Genomic DNA, 13,666 nt, shown 5'->3' with positions numbered 1-13,666 from the left:
GTGACTATATAAATGTTAAAATCATCAGAAATAAAAATTCCAATACAAATGACTCATTAGATCATATGTGTAAAATTAAGACAAATTTTAATATCCTTAAGATATAAAATACTTATTGATGAACAGCAATTAAAATAGTTTAATCCAATTAAAAATAGTTTAAAAACATGAAGATAAATAACCATGACAAACTATTTACTCTCACAATCAATGGGAAAAAGTTGAAGCAAAATGTGTTTCTCTTTCTTTCTGTCATATTGTAAATTTTTTTTAACTTTGTTTTGAATATTTTTTCAGGCAGTAAATATGTAAAATAAGGACTCATCTATACAATCTGACATAGTAATGTAAGTCAGTGCAGCTTTTTGGGAAAGCAAACTGAAAATATTTATTAAAAATCCTAAACTAATACATATCTAAGAAGCACACCTAAGCAATTAATAAAAAGTGTGATTAAAGATTCGTGTGCAAGGATGACCACTATAAAGTGACAAAATAGCAATAATATGAAAGTTGAAAACAGAGCATTGTTAAAAAATTCTTGCATATTCAAATATAGAGATACCATGCTGTGTTTCTAATTTTTAAAATATTTTTTCAATCTTTATTTATTTTTGAGAGAGAGAGAGACAGAGTACAAGCGGGGTTGGAACAGAGAGAGAGGGAGACACAGAATCTGAAGCAGGCTCCAGATTCTGAGCTGCTACCACAGAGCCTGATGCGGGGCTCAAACTCAGGAGCTGCGAGATCATGACCTGAGCCTAAGTTGGATGCTTAACTGACTGAACCACCCAGGCACCCAGCATGCTATGTTTATAATTATGTTTAAAAAAATATTTAATGGGGAAGCACCTGGGTGGCTCAGTTGGTTAAGCGTCCAACTCCTGATTTTGGCTCAGGTCATGATCTCATGGTCGTAAGATCGAGCCCCATGTTGGTCTCCATGCTGGGTGTGGAGCTTGTCTGGGATTCTGTCTCTCTTTCTCTCTCCATACTTTCCCTACTCATGCTCTCTCTCTCAAAATGAATAAACATTAAAAGATATTTAATGGCATGCTTACATTATAATTTTAAGTAGAAAGCAGCAAAATGCAAGACTGTATGATCCTGGTGTTCACACACACACACGAAAGACTAAAAGAAAATAGCAAAATATCAGCAGCTGTTGTCTATGTATATCAAGAAGCACTTAATATATATTCCAAATTTCCAAATTTTTTATAGTAAGTATATATTCTTAATTAGAAATAATGAATCAAAATACATTTAAAAAGTACAAGTTCTTTTTAGAGGTACAGAGTGATAACCAAAGAAGGTGCAAACCTTCTTCCAATATTAACTCATGAGGTGGCAGAGCTGTGATTCACGTATAGACTGATGGCTTTGACATTTTACACCCCCATCAGTGAAATGAATAATACAGTTTCATCCACGTCCAGAACTAGTTTCCAAGCTATCATCTTGGAGTCATCCACTGAAATTCACCTCCCTATCGCTGCTTGTGGGTCATTCAGTCTTGCTCTTGGTTTTCTCAGTCACCCATCCTGCATGGTACTTCATTATCCTAGGTTTGGATTACAGTAAATCCCTCTTAATTTTAATCTTTTGCTCTTCATTTTTCAATTTGTCCTACTTTCCACTGTCAGATTAATCATTCTAAAATTCCACTTTCATGAAATTGCTTGTTGGCTGCAAAGCCTTCACTGATTCTCTATTTTCTATCATCCAGTTTTAGAGTCTCCCCTAAAGCCTTCCTAAGGGGAGCTTCATATCTATCACTTCTAATCAGATCACTCCACTTCCTTAGATGTGCTCACTGCCATCTCTGTGCCATTTTCACCCTGTTCTATTTATTTCCCTGCTCATTTACCCCAGGACACACCAATCTATTCTTACATGGATCTCCCATAATACGCATGCTCATATAAACCCAAATAACTATTTAATAATAAGTTTCTTAATTTCCTTCCAAATGACTCTTGTGTATAATGTCTTTCCCCCAAGAAAGCTAAAATGTTATGGAAATCAAGGACCATGGTTTATCATTAACCGCTGCACACAGCACAGAAAAATGTACATGTACATTGTGTACAAAGGAGGCAGGAGGGAAAGAGAAAGAACATTAGATTGTCATTCTGGTCCAGCTTGACTGTTTTTTTTTTTTTTTTTTTAAAGGCGTTTTAAAAAAAATTGAGAGAAACAGAGAAAGCATGAGTCAGGGAGGGGCAAAGAGCGGGGGGAGGCAGAGAATCCTAAGCAGGCTCCGCACTGTCAGCACAGAGCCTGATGTGGGGCTCAATCCCATGAACATGAGATCATGACCTGAGTGGAAATCAAGAGGTAGATGCTTAACTGACTGAGCCGCCCAGGAGCCCCCAGCTTGACCACTTCTTAACTAGCACTTTCCTAGCCAGGTCTTGAGCTATGTTCTGTTTACTCATTATCCTTTTTCTTTCATTTCATTTCTTTCTTTTGAGAGAGAGAGAAAGTTAGAGATGGCACAAGTGAAGATGGAGCAGAGAAAGAGAGGGAAAGAGAAAACCTCAAGCAGACTCCATGCTGTCAGTGCAGAGCCCCATGCAGGGATGGATCTCATGAACCAGGAGATCATGACCTGAGCCAAAATCAAGAAATGGACGATTAGCCACCCACTAGACCACTTCTTAACTAGCACTTTCCTAGCCAGGTCCTGGGCTATGTTCTGTTTACTCATTATCTTATTTAATGTGAGGATATGATGAAATTGCTTATCTCACCAGTCCTTGTTTCCTTGTCAGAATACCACTAACTGCCTCTAAAAAAAATCAAATGTGAAAGCATTTTTAAAATATGAGGCTTTATATATTTTAAGAAGTTATTATGACAGTCACTATTAGTCTTGAGAGCAGTCTAATCATACTGTAACAGAAAGGAAAGCAGATACCAGAGGACCCAGGTTATCACTGAGTCTTCCTGGTTGACTTAAGCTGTCACTGACTCTCCTGGTTGAGAGATCATGGACTATTTAACTTACTATGAATTTCCATTTCTTTTTTTTTTTAATGTTTTATTTATTTCTAGGAGAGAGAGAGAGAGACAGCGTGAGCAGGGGAGGGTCAGAGAGAGAGGGAGTCACAGACTGAAACAGGCTCCAGGCTCTGAGCTGGAAGTCAGCACAGAGCCCGATGGGGCCCGAACCCATGAACCGCGAGATCATGACCTAAGTGAAAGTCGGACGCTCAACTGACTAAGCCACCCAGGCGCCCCTGAATTTCCATTTCTTAATCTATGAAATAGGGATAATAATTCCTTCTCTGTTATAGCATTTCCTTCATTCACCAACAAAAAAAAATGACCTACTTACACTTTGGCTGGCACTTATAATACAATTAGAACCAAATGATTAAAACAAAACATAAATTCAAAATAGTGTTCTAGTTCCCAAGGAGTTCACAGACAGTGGAAGAGATATATATGTAAACAAATACAGACAATACACCACAAAAATTGCCATATTAGAAGAATCTACTAAGTCCTTTGTACTGCAACTAGATCTATGGAGATTAAGAAAGATAACATTTGAGGTATGTCCAAAGAAAATTTGAGGTGTTCCAGGTGGAGGGAACAATATTCACGGTCTCACTTGGGTAACATCACAGTGCTGCTGAGCAATCTATGTTGCCTGTTCAGAACTTTTTCTCATTTCTTCAGAGGCAGACTTTTATTCTCCACATGAGCCTGGTTCTACCACCTCCACCTTTTCACCCACAAAAAATAACATTCACTTCTAATTCCTAAAAAAGCGAGTAGCCATCCAATGAGTACTCTCTTAACTTCCCCTCTCTATGCCTAAGAAAAAAATCCTTCCCTCTTATCCCAATATGGACATTTCTATACTACTTTCCACCTGTGTATATATTTTTTTGTCTCCTTTGCACTGCTCACCCCTGTAAGCTTCCCAGGGCTGTCCCTCTATCATATAGGTCATCTCTCCACTCTCCAATAACATCTCCATCAATGACTCCCATGCATCAGCATGCAAACACACTCAAATCTCTTTTATTAACAACCCACCTCTACACACACACACACACACACACACACACACACACACACAGAGTTTTCCTGTTCCCCACATCCTCTTACAGATATAGTGCATCTCCTTCTTCCCTAGACAGTCTATAGCACTGTCTCCATTTTCTTATCTTCCACTTCTTCTAATCACTGCAGTATGATTTCTCCCCTCACAACCTTATTGAAATTGCTTTTGTCCAGTTCACTGAAGATTTCCTTGTTAAGGATCTTCAACTCATTTTCATAACACTTTATATAATTCCTTAATTTCACTATTTTCCCCTGATAGTCTGTTGTTGAATCTTCAAGATACTATTTTATGTCCTCTTCTTAAGAGTATATACTCCTCTGGCATGGTTTTAATTATCCTTTACTTGCTAACATCCAAATTTCAGCTTAATTTCCTTGAACGTCAGATACATTGCATCATTCCTGTTCTGCTGAAGACTGTGAACTTTAATGTGGGTCATGGGAAATCATTTACAAGTTTCTTTTTAAAATTTTTAAATTTTACAAATTTCTTTAAGAACGGAAGTGATTAAATCACATCTGTGTTTTTGAACTATTACTCATAATTATGTAGAAAATAGGATAAAGGGATAAGAAATTGGAGTGAAGAGGACTGTGATATCTACAAGGCATACAAATGAACGTGCTAGATAATGGGGTGCTGTATAAATTCTCCTTACCTTGAATGGAGGACTAGAGTCACTTGGCCGTGCAGAAAAGTCAAAGGAGATAATGAGATCGACTCCTCTTTGAGGTCTCAGGATCAAGGGATAGGGCAGGTTAAATGTGAGACCACTGTCCACTACATGAATCTTTTTACTTTTGACATCCAGAGGCTCATATATTTGCTCAAATTCATCAGGATCTTTAAAAGGGGAAGAAAGAAAAGAATACATTAAATGACAACTTAACATTATTTAAAACATAAAAATATATACTTTTAAAATATTTATTTATTTTGAAAGAGGGAAAAAGAGAGAGCGCATGGGAGAGGGGTAGAGAGAGAGGGAGTGAGAGGATCCCAAGCAGGCTCTGTGCTGTCAATGCAGAGCCCAATCTGGGGCTTGAGCTCACGAACCATGAGCTCATGACCTGAGCCGATACCAAGAGTGGATGCTCAACCGACTGAGCCCCCCAGGTGCTCCAAAATTCACAAATTTACATTTGTGAATAAAGTTTTACCTAGTTAGGTCCTCAGGCTTTGGAGACAAACAGAGCTGGGCAGGAGTCCAGCTTCAGCAACTGTAAATTAATTATGGTCTTTAACTCCTAGTTTCTACATCTGTACTGTCAGGGTAAAAGAATCAAATAAGGGTGCTATGAAGATGAAGTAGGACAATGCATGGAAAGTACTTAGCTCAGGTCCTGGCATTAATTAATTCTAAGCTCTGTACCCCTTTAAGAGCTTTACCTCACATTACCTAGGTCTTTACTGGCTTAAAAACATTTCCTTATACGTTATCTTGTTTTAAGTCACAACAGACATGTGAGGTAGACGATATCTATAAATGAAGGATGAAATACATTCCTCTCTACAGTGACAGAACGGGGGAGTGGTAGAGTCTGAATGGATCCTGCACCGCATCTCTCTGATGGGACTCCAAGGAAATAATACAGTCAGCAAACGTGTATTGTCTGCTAGTATTTGGGCTGTATTCCAGGTGCTGAACAAGAGGCAAACTCTGTTCTAACGGAGCACATGACTGATAAATAGTTCAGGTAGTGATAAATGCAGCATAGAAAATGATAGAGGGTAATGTAATAGGGAGTAACTTCAGCTGGATAATCGAGAGAGACCTCTTTGAGAAGGAGACCAGAACAGCCAGCTGAAGATTTGCGGGGATATTTTTTTCCGGGGAGAGGAAAGAGCCAGAACAAAGTCCCTAAGGTAGAATCCGACTTGGTATGTTTGAGGAACAGCAAGAAGCCCGGTGTGGCTACAGTATCAGAAGGGAGTGGAATGAGGGGACAAAGGATCTGAAAGAAAGCAGGGTCTAGAAATCATTCGTTTTATGAAAAAAATGGTAACATGCTACTCTTCACACTTATCTGTGGTGCCCCACATTCACTTCCCAGGGAAAAGGAGTGTGATTGGAACTGAAGTGATTGGAGCTGAATGAAATGACATGTAATTGTTTTATTCTGTTCCCTTGTCTTCACATTTGTTCCCTTAAGAAGGCTGGCAGAGCTCAAGAACGGAGTGAAGATGTTCATACTAGACATGCATTATGATCTCTGAGAAGCATTTAAGCTCCTTTTGGCAAGCCTTTTCATAGAGGCGACAATAAAAACAAAAAGTCAGACCAACCTGCGTTTATAGAATCACCTAAAAATGTAGTTAATACTATTATCCAGGGAAATGTTGAGCACATGATGAGAACCCATTGCATGTTAGTATCCTCCATAGATTTCTAAGTAAGACTGATACTGACTATATAGTGAATTTTACTATTATTTTCTTAAGAGCAAGAGATCCGAGAGGAAGGCAAATCTTTAAGTTCTTACTGTCCTTAAATCCACAATCCTCATCATCATTAAAAACTGAAAAGCACCAATGAGATAATTAGCCTTGATGTTTATTCCATATGAACTGAAACAGTTCTCAATTAGACTTTGGTTCAGTTACTTGAGGCAATGAATGTTATTATCCTTCTACATTTCTACAGTTAACACAGAGTCATGTGTTTTCTTCTCTCATATTTATTAAAATTTCTCATCCCTAAAATACTGAATAACAAGTGAATGCTACAAATATATATTAGTGTGTTTATGAATGAAGTGGAAAAGAGTTTATAGCAAGGTGATTTGTACTGCCCAGAACTGCTGAATGAGAGAGGGTGTGAATGAATGGCCTGAAACAAACAAAGAAAAAAACCACAAATATCCTTTAAAACACAAAAAGCTATGGAGGGAGTGTTTAGACAAGAATAATGTCATATAACTGAATAAAAAGGTGGGCCAAGTTAAAAAAAAAAAAAAAGGCTTGCTATGTCTAAGGTGAATACAGAAGGCCAGCAAGGAGAGAAAAAAGAAATTGTTCTTTAAATAATTATCTTTAGGTTAATTCTCTTTTCTTATCAAGTATGTATGGACTGTGATGACAAGATACTTTGCTACCAGCCAAGATTCTCAATTTCTATCCATCACAGAAACTGGAAAAATACATATATTATCGAATGTGATTTTAATATTTATTCCTCTGAAATTCTTATTGTTTAAAAACTACATATGTGAACATTTTAAAGGTGAACAACTGTGAGTCTTTGTCTTATATTAGTTTTTAAATATTTTAATAAGAGCTGAAATTCATTATTTGGGTACTTTTTTTTCCTCCTAAGAGCAGCTTCATTTATTTTGAGGGTCTATAATGTATTAGAAATTTAACATATGATATTTATCATCCCCATAAGACTCTTAAAAAAAGATATTATGAGTGTCATTTTAAAACTAAGGAAACTAAAACCCAAGAGGTCCAGTTTGACACAGTGACAGTCTGATTTCTAAGCCAGGCCCATGAGGTCGAAGCCTCCTGCACAGGGTCATATTGTTACTTCAGTTAAGTGGCAGGGCCATAAACCTGAAAGGGCTTCAAATGGATAATTTAAGGGGCTCCTGGGTGGCTTAGTCAGCTGAGCGTCCGGCTCTTGATTTTCTCTCAGGTCATGATCCCAGGGTTGTGGGATTGAGCCCCACGTTTGGCTCTGCGCTGAGCATGGAGTCTGCTTGAGATTCTCTCCCCCTGCTCCTGCTTGCACTTTCTCTCTCTCTCTCTAAAATAAAAAATATATACAACTTTAAAAAAAGTAAATAAAATCGGTAACTTAAAAAGCAATAATTACAATGTAGAGAGGCTAACTACACACGTATCTGTCAATCATTAAAGCCACATTAATATGTGTATTTCATCACAAGTAAACACAAAAATTTTTAAATCATATTAGTGGTAATATTTTTTTTTACAATGCAGTCATTTTCCCCTAATATAATAAAGTAAAATGATAGTTCACAAATATTTTTCTGTGGCTTCATAAACTTAGTGCTTTTTAAAATCTTAGCTAAAAGATTTTAAACACCATTCCTCTCATATTCTGTCTGATTTGCTCCTTCTTGTCATAAAACTGGTAGTGTCCTTTTTCCTCTTTTATATCCAGGAAAACACCTGAGAGACAAATCATTATGTGCACCAATTCCCAGCTCTGGCATGTAACTCAACAGCATATTTCCACCCTTCCAAATACACCGACAGGAAGTAGTATTTCTTACTTGTGTTGCAAACAACATAGTTTTGCAAGATATTAACAGCTGTTCTATACGCAAAAAAGAGTTCCATGATTAAATAGGTTTGAGAAATGTAATTACAACAGCTTAAAGCAGTAGCAAATTATATATTGCGTGTTTCTTATTCTCCTTACTGTGCATGGGCTAACTGCCCTTTTTAATGAAGATGCTATTTAATCCTCACAGCAAGTCTCGAAGATAGATACCACTATTATTTCCATTGTATAAGTAAACTATTATTTCTATTTTATAAGGAATAAACTGTGAGGATTGCTGCAACCCATTGCCCTACTGTTCCATCAGGGTCGGGGCTGTCGGTTTTTAGGTTAGTTCTACTTTTCTATCATTGTTAACTGAGGCTCATGCTAAGTAATCGCTCAAGACTGTCCAGCTAAGAAAAGGCCCAGCCAGGATTCAAATGTAAGCCAGTCTGCTTTTCAGCTCCTATACTTGAGGCACATTAAGTAGGCCAGTCTGCTTAAATTCATTAGAGTATCCCGCTGTATTGTGAAGAGGGGGATGGGATTGTTAGTTTTTTCCAAGTTTATTGAACTTGAACCTGATTTATTGTATAACGTCCACTAGAGTGTTACAGAGTTTGAATAAATGCCACTACAGAGGAATATCCTTCCAGAGTTGCCCACATTGTTTCTAAACCTGTAAATGAATTAATCATGTTTTTTGCTAGGTGTAGAAACAGGCTGAGTTCTCTAATTATGTACCATCTCCTAACAGCAGTTCAGCTGCAGATATATGCAATGGCCATTTTATAAATACATCCACACAGATTCAATTTATGATGCACCAAAATGTTTGGCTGTTTGTGTGTTGAACTCTGGCCTAAGTTAACTCATGCCTCGATTTTTTCATTCCAGATGGTATGCGTCACAGTGAATAGCATAAACACAAAAGTAAACAGGAAAGAGGTCACATAACTAATGGACAGCTTCTCCAAAATTAGGCTCGAAAGGTATCCAACTATTTTGAAGTAAACAAATGAGAGGGATTCCCTCACCTTATTATTTCTCTTATTTTCAAAGGATTGTCTGCAAGGTGAGGTAATAAGCACAAAAAATGCACTATTTTTTTTTCTCATTTTAGGTCAAGAGATTCTTTTAATTCTAAGATACTCAAATTTTAATCTGTGTAAACAAAATCATCATAGGTAAACTAAAATGTAAGATTTTCCCAATATAGTATCTAGATAAGGTAAAGATTTCTGTTTTGTTTGTTTGTTTGTTTGTTTTTGCATAGGGACAGGGTATAAAAATAAGAGAAATAAACTTAATGTTTTAGTTAAGTTTGATATTTTAAACTATATAATAAATAGAACTTTTAATGAAGGCTTTATGAACCAAGATGATTACAGTTTATGATACATCTTTTAACTTTTAGCTTCACATACATGGTTAGTCTAAAGCTTGGGAATAATCAGGAGATAAACAGGGTCTACTTTAGTAAGGACCTGTCTGAAAAAGCACTAATCAATTTAGCAAATCCAGTCTAAACTGTGGTCATTTTTAGCAACATTAATCTGTGAATTATCAATCTGAATGAGCTCATTACTGATCTGAGTAGCTCCTTGACTAAAATCAATAGGCCATATACATTTTTTCAACTGGATAAAAACAAAGTGTGTGAAATAGAGCTTTTATGAGATACAACACAAAGAGATAAATTTAAAGTTCCTTCCAAAGATCATTAATTTAAACAATTTTAGGTTAAAACATTCCAAAATAGGTCAACAAAAGAATGGTTAGTTTATGTAATACCATATTTTGAGGTGATTAATGTTTCTACTTCCTCATTTTACTTTAGGAGAACTGTCCATGAGTCTTCTTTCAAAGAGCACCCAGTAAAGAAAGGAGTCAGATAAGGTGATGTACACCTGTATTCTCCAAGCACTATAGAAAGAAGTGAGAACTGTGTCCCACAGTCCCTCCAGAATCAGGGTTGCTGGGTTTCAGTGTTACTCTACTTTTCTGTTATTTTTAACTAGAATATATAAATCCCTCCTATGAATCAAAACTTTAAGGAAAGTTCAGGAAAGAATTTTAATTTTTGTGAGGGTGAGAATTACATTTGTCTTGTTGACCACTGGGTCTCCAGAACCAAACACATTGCAAGTACTCTGTGTAAATGTGTGAACAAAGGAAAGAAAGAAGATGAAAATGAAGAACGATTTGAAAGAAGGTGAAAATAATGAAAGGCACATGTTTCCTAAGGTTACTAAATTTATCTACTAAAAATATAAGATGCTGTTAAATTTGAATTTCAAACAAACAACGAAACATTTTTTAGTATGAGGTATGTCTCAAATGTTGCAAGGGCCATACTTATACTATATATACATAGTTTGAATTTCAAATTTAACTAGGCCTGCTGTATTTGATCTAGCAAGCCTAAGGCCTCTGAATCTACATAAAATATTGCAAAGCCACCAGGAAGTTGTTAAAATGTAGCACGCAAAATTCACACTGTGCAAACCACAGAGCTATGCTGGGTAAATGCCATCAAAGTAATAACATAAAACAGATGTAATATAGTACACAGAAAGGAAACTTCCATTTTACATCAGCAAAACAATGACTAACAGAAACATGGAGTGTAGCAGGAAGGAAAAGCTTCTAAACAACGCTGAGGTCTGTGACCCCGTTCCAGCTCAGCTGAGAAATTTTGGAATGATTTGGAGAATGGTTTTCTTTGATCTCCCTTTTCTATAGTGGAATATAAGTAAAGATTCTTCCTAATTCTAAGTGATCTTTGAGACTAAGTTTTTTTTAAGCCTCTCATCATTCATCCATAAAACCTAAATATCTAAGGAAGACATATTTAATGGGGATTATAATGGCAGTAAATATAATCATGTGCCATGAGACAAATAATGTCGCTGATGAATGGCCAAGTGTTTTTTTTTAATTTTGGATGAATTTTCAAATGGGATATTGATTTTATCACAAATAGACTTTTATCATTGCTAATATATGAAAGGGGTTGGATTGCAGGCATATAATCATACCATACCTCACATCCTAGACTTGGATGCCATAAACATACTGTGAAGTATATAGGGAGTTACTACTCCTGTTGTTTAAACAACGAGGGAAACTTCTGCTTTTGCAATTTCCCTTAAGCTCAAGCAACAAATGGAAACAGCACTACGAAAAACATCACCAAACTTAAAGCCATGTCCTAATTTTCACAAATATGGTATAGGCATGATGCTTAATGAAAGAGTAGAAGAAAGGTTTTTGGAAAAATTCCACTTAAGTTTCTAATGCATTCTGTTGATGCCCTTAGGCAGAAATGATTGGGAAATGACATCTGGGCAGTTAATAGAAAAAATGATGGTGTGATGTAGTAGAAAGATTTAAGATGACAGGATCATTAGAAGAAAGATTATAATGTATTGATTAGTCACCAAGGCAAATTTAACTTTCAATCTGAAACATTCATGGAACTGAAACATAAAGGGGATTATTCTTTGCAATTCGGCAAATAACACCCAGTGAGTGGGTTCTTACCAGTTGGCCTCAAGAAAGTTACCTAACCTTTCTGAGAACTGGAGGGACGCTCTCATTATTCTGATGGACACTGAGACAGGTGAACTCCACTCTGTTTCATGCACTTGGGTTGCATGCACTACTGTGTGGCAGCAGACAAGCCACCTAAGGACCACATTTGCCAGAATCCCTTCTGGCACTGGTTCTGCTAAGACCTGTCCTTTGCCAAGGAGAAAAATCCACATGAGATTCAAAGGAGAAAATGAGACAGAGGCTACATTTCTGCCATTTCTACTGCCAAGCACAGTTGTGTGGGCGTTTGTTGGGGTGATTCTAAAGTGCTTTTGGAAACATTTCTAGAAGCTCAGCCTGGAGCTGGCTTTTCCAAGCCTTGGAACAATTTTGTAAACACCTACTTCCCTGCTTTAAGCCTCTTTCAGTTAAACAAGGGGGAGGGTTTCCTGTTTTCTGAGTGAACCCTGTCCAATACATAGAGGATCTATGGTCCCTCCTCAATGTTTCAATGAAAACTTTCTATGCTGAGATACCTATCCCCTTTCCTGTCTAACAGATGTTCTTCTTCTAAAAAACAGTAATTTGAAGCCCTTCCCACATTAAATGGATGCTGCTGTAATTGAGTATATATGAATGAATATTGATAATGATCAAAAGGCATCTTCTCTCTAGGAGATGTTTTGTGTGCTTACCTGCTACAGCTGTATCCAGTTCATCTTCATCCAAGGATTCCTGTGTGGTAAAGTCTTTCAGAGGAGACATTGGATAGGATGTATTGAGATTCAAGCCCAACATGAAGTTGTGTACCTTCCCAGCACGTCCTTCTCTGGTATTGAATAAAGTTGAATCACTCACCAAAGCCATTATCATACGATGGACCCAACTTGCTTGGTTATCATTTTGATATTCCCTTTTAGCATCTTCATTTTCAGTGCCTAAGGAAAAAGAAAAAAAAAAAAAAACATTGTGTAGATTCTCAAATCCATTAAAGAAATCTTTGGGAAATTGAACATTAAAATTAACAGTGAAACTCTATGGCTTTTGATTTAACAAACATTTATTTGTATAAATTAATGCAGTAAATATTTCAGTTAAGAATTTTCATTCTTAAATTGTTCTTACGTAGAGTGTGCTTTATGTATAGTCAGTCTACAGGGTATGTTCTTAATGTGTTACTTGGTCTAAGCTTAGATTTCCAGGCAAATTTCTACTTTCCCCTTCCTGTCCTTCCCTAGTCCTTTCTTCCTTTTCTCTTGGCTACACACACACACACACACACGGAAATTCCACAGTAGATAATCCTCTCCTCTTTATTACTTAAGTTGCCTTCTGTATCCTGTTTAGTAAACATCTAGAAATCATGCAAACTGGAACAGGCACCTGAAGGATTCAACACATATTTGCTGCTCAATAAACACTCCAAAAGCAGTCATTTCATCTTGCAAAGTACAGAATTTAAAACCATGTAATTTAAACATGTGCTTTAAAATGTCTTAAAATTCAGCAATTTTCCAAAAGAAGCAGTCTTAAAGGACTTTTTCCTTCAAGCCTACACACATATTACAATTACTGGGAAGCCATGTTTAGAACACTGGCTCCAGAAACAGATTGCCTGGATTTCAATCCTCTTTCGACTGCTTACCTACTTAACTCTTTTCAGCCTTCATTTCCCCATCAGTAAACCTCCTAGGGCTGTTGTGAAGATTAACTGAGATAGCACATTTGTGTAAATCTCTTAGAAAAATGCTCGACCCATATTAAATTCTTAATAAACACTAGTTAGTAGTAGAGACAGTTGTGGTGACAGT

The 13,666-nt window shown here is 36.7% G+C and overlaps 1 protein-coding gene across 2 annotated transcripts in view; it reads right to left on the bottom strand.

Moving 5' to 3' along the window:
- Positions 1-13,666, bottom strand: part of PLA2G4A (phospholipase A2 group IVA) — a 164,460-nt gene that overhangs the window by 18,577 nt on the left and 132,217 nt on the right. For both annotated transcript variants that reach the window (XM_077763286.1, XM_077763287.1), the window contains 2 exons: positions 12,551-12,793; positions 4,743-4,927 (listed from right to left, as the gene is read on the bottom strand). In XM_077763286.1, coding sequence (XP_077619412.1) covers positions 4,743-4,927; positions 12,551-12,793 — 428 coding nt within the window. The remainder of the gene's footprint in view (positions 1-4,742; positions 4,928-12,550; positions 12,794-13,666) is intronic.

This window comes from Crocuta crocuta, unplaced genomic scaffold (genome assembly GCF_008692635.1).
Source record: "Crocuta crocuta isolate KB4526 unplaced genomic scaffold, BGI_CrCroc_1.0 scaffold3, whole genome shotgun sequence".
Lineage (NCBI taxonomy): Eukaryota > Metazoa > Chordata > Mammalia > Carnivora > Hyaenidae > Crocuta > Crocuta crocuta.
Note: the sequence above shows the minus strand (reverse complement) of the source record. Positions and strands in the feature narration are given on the sequence as shown.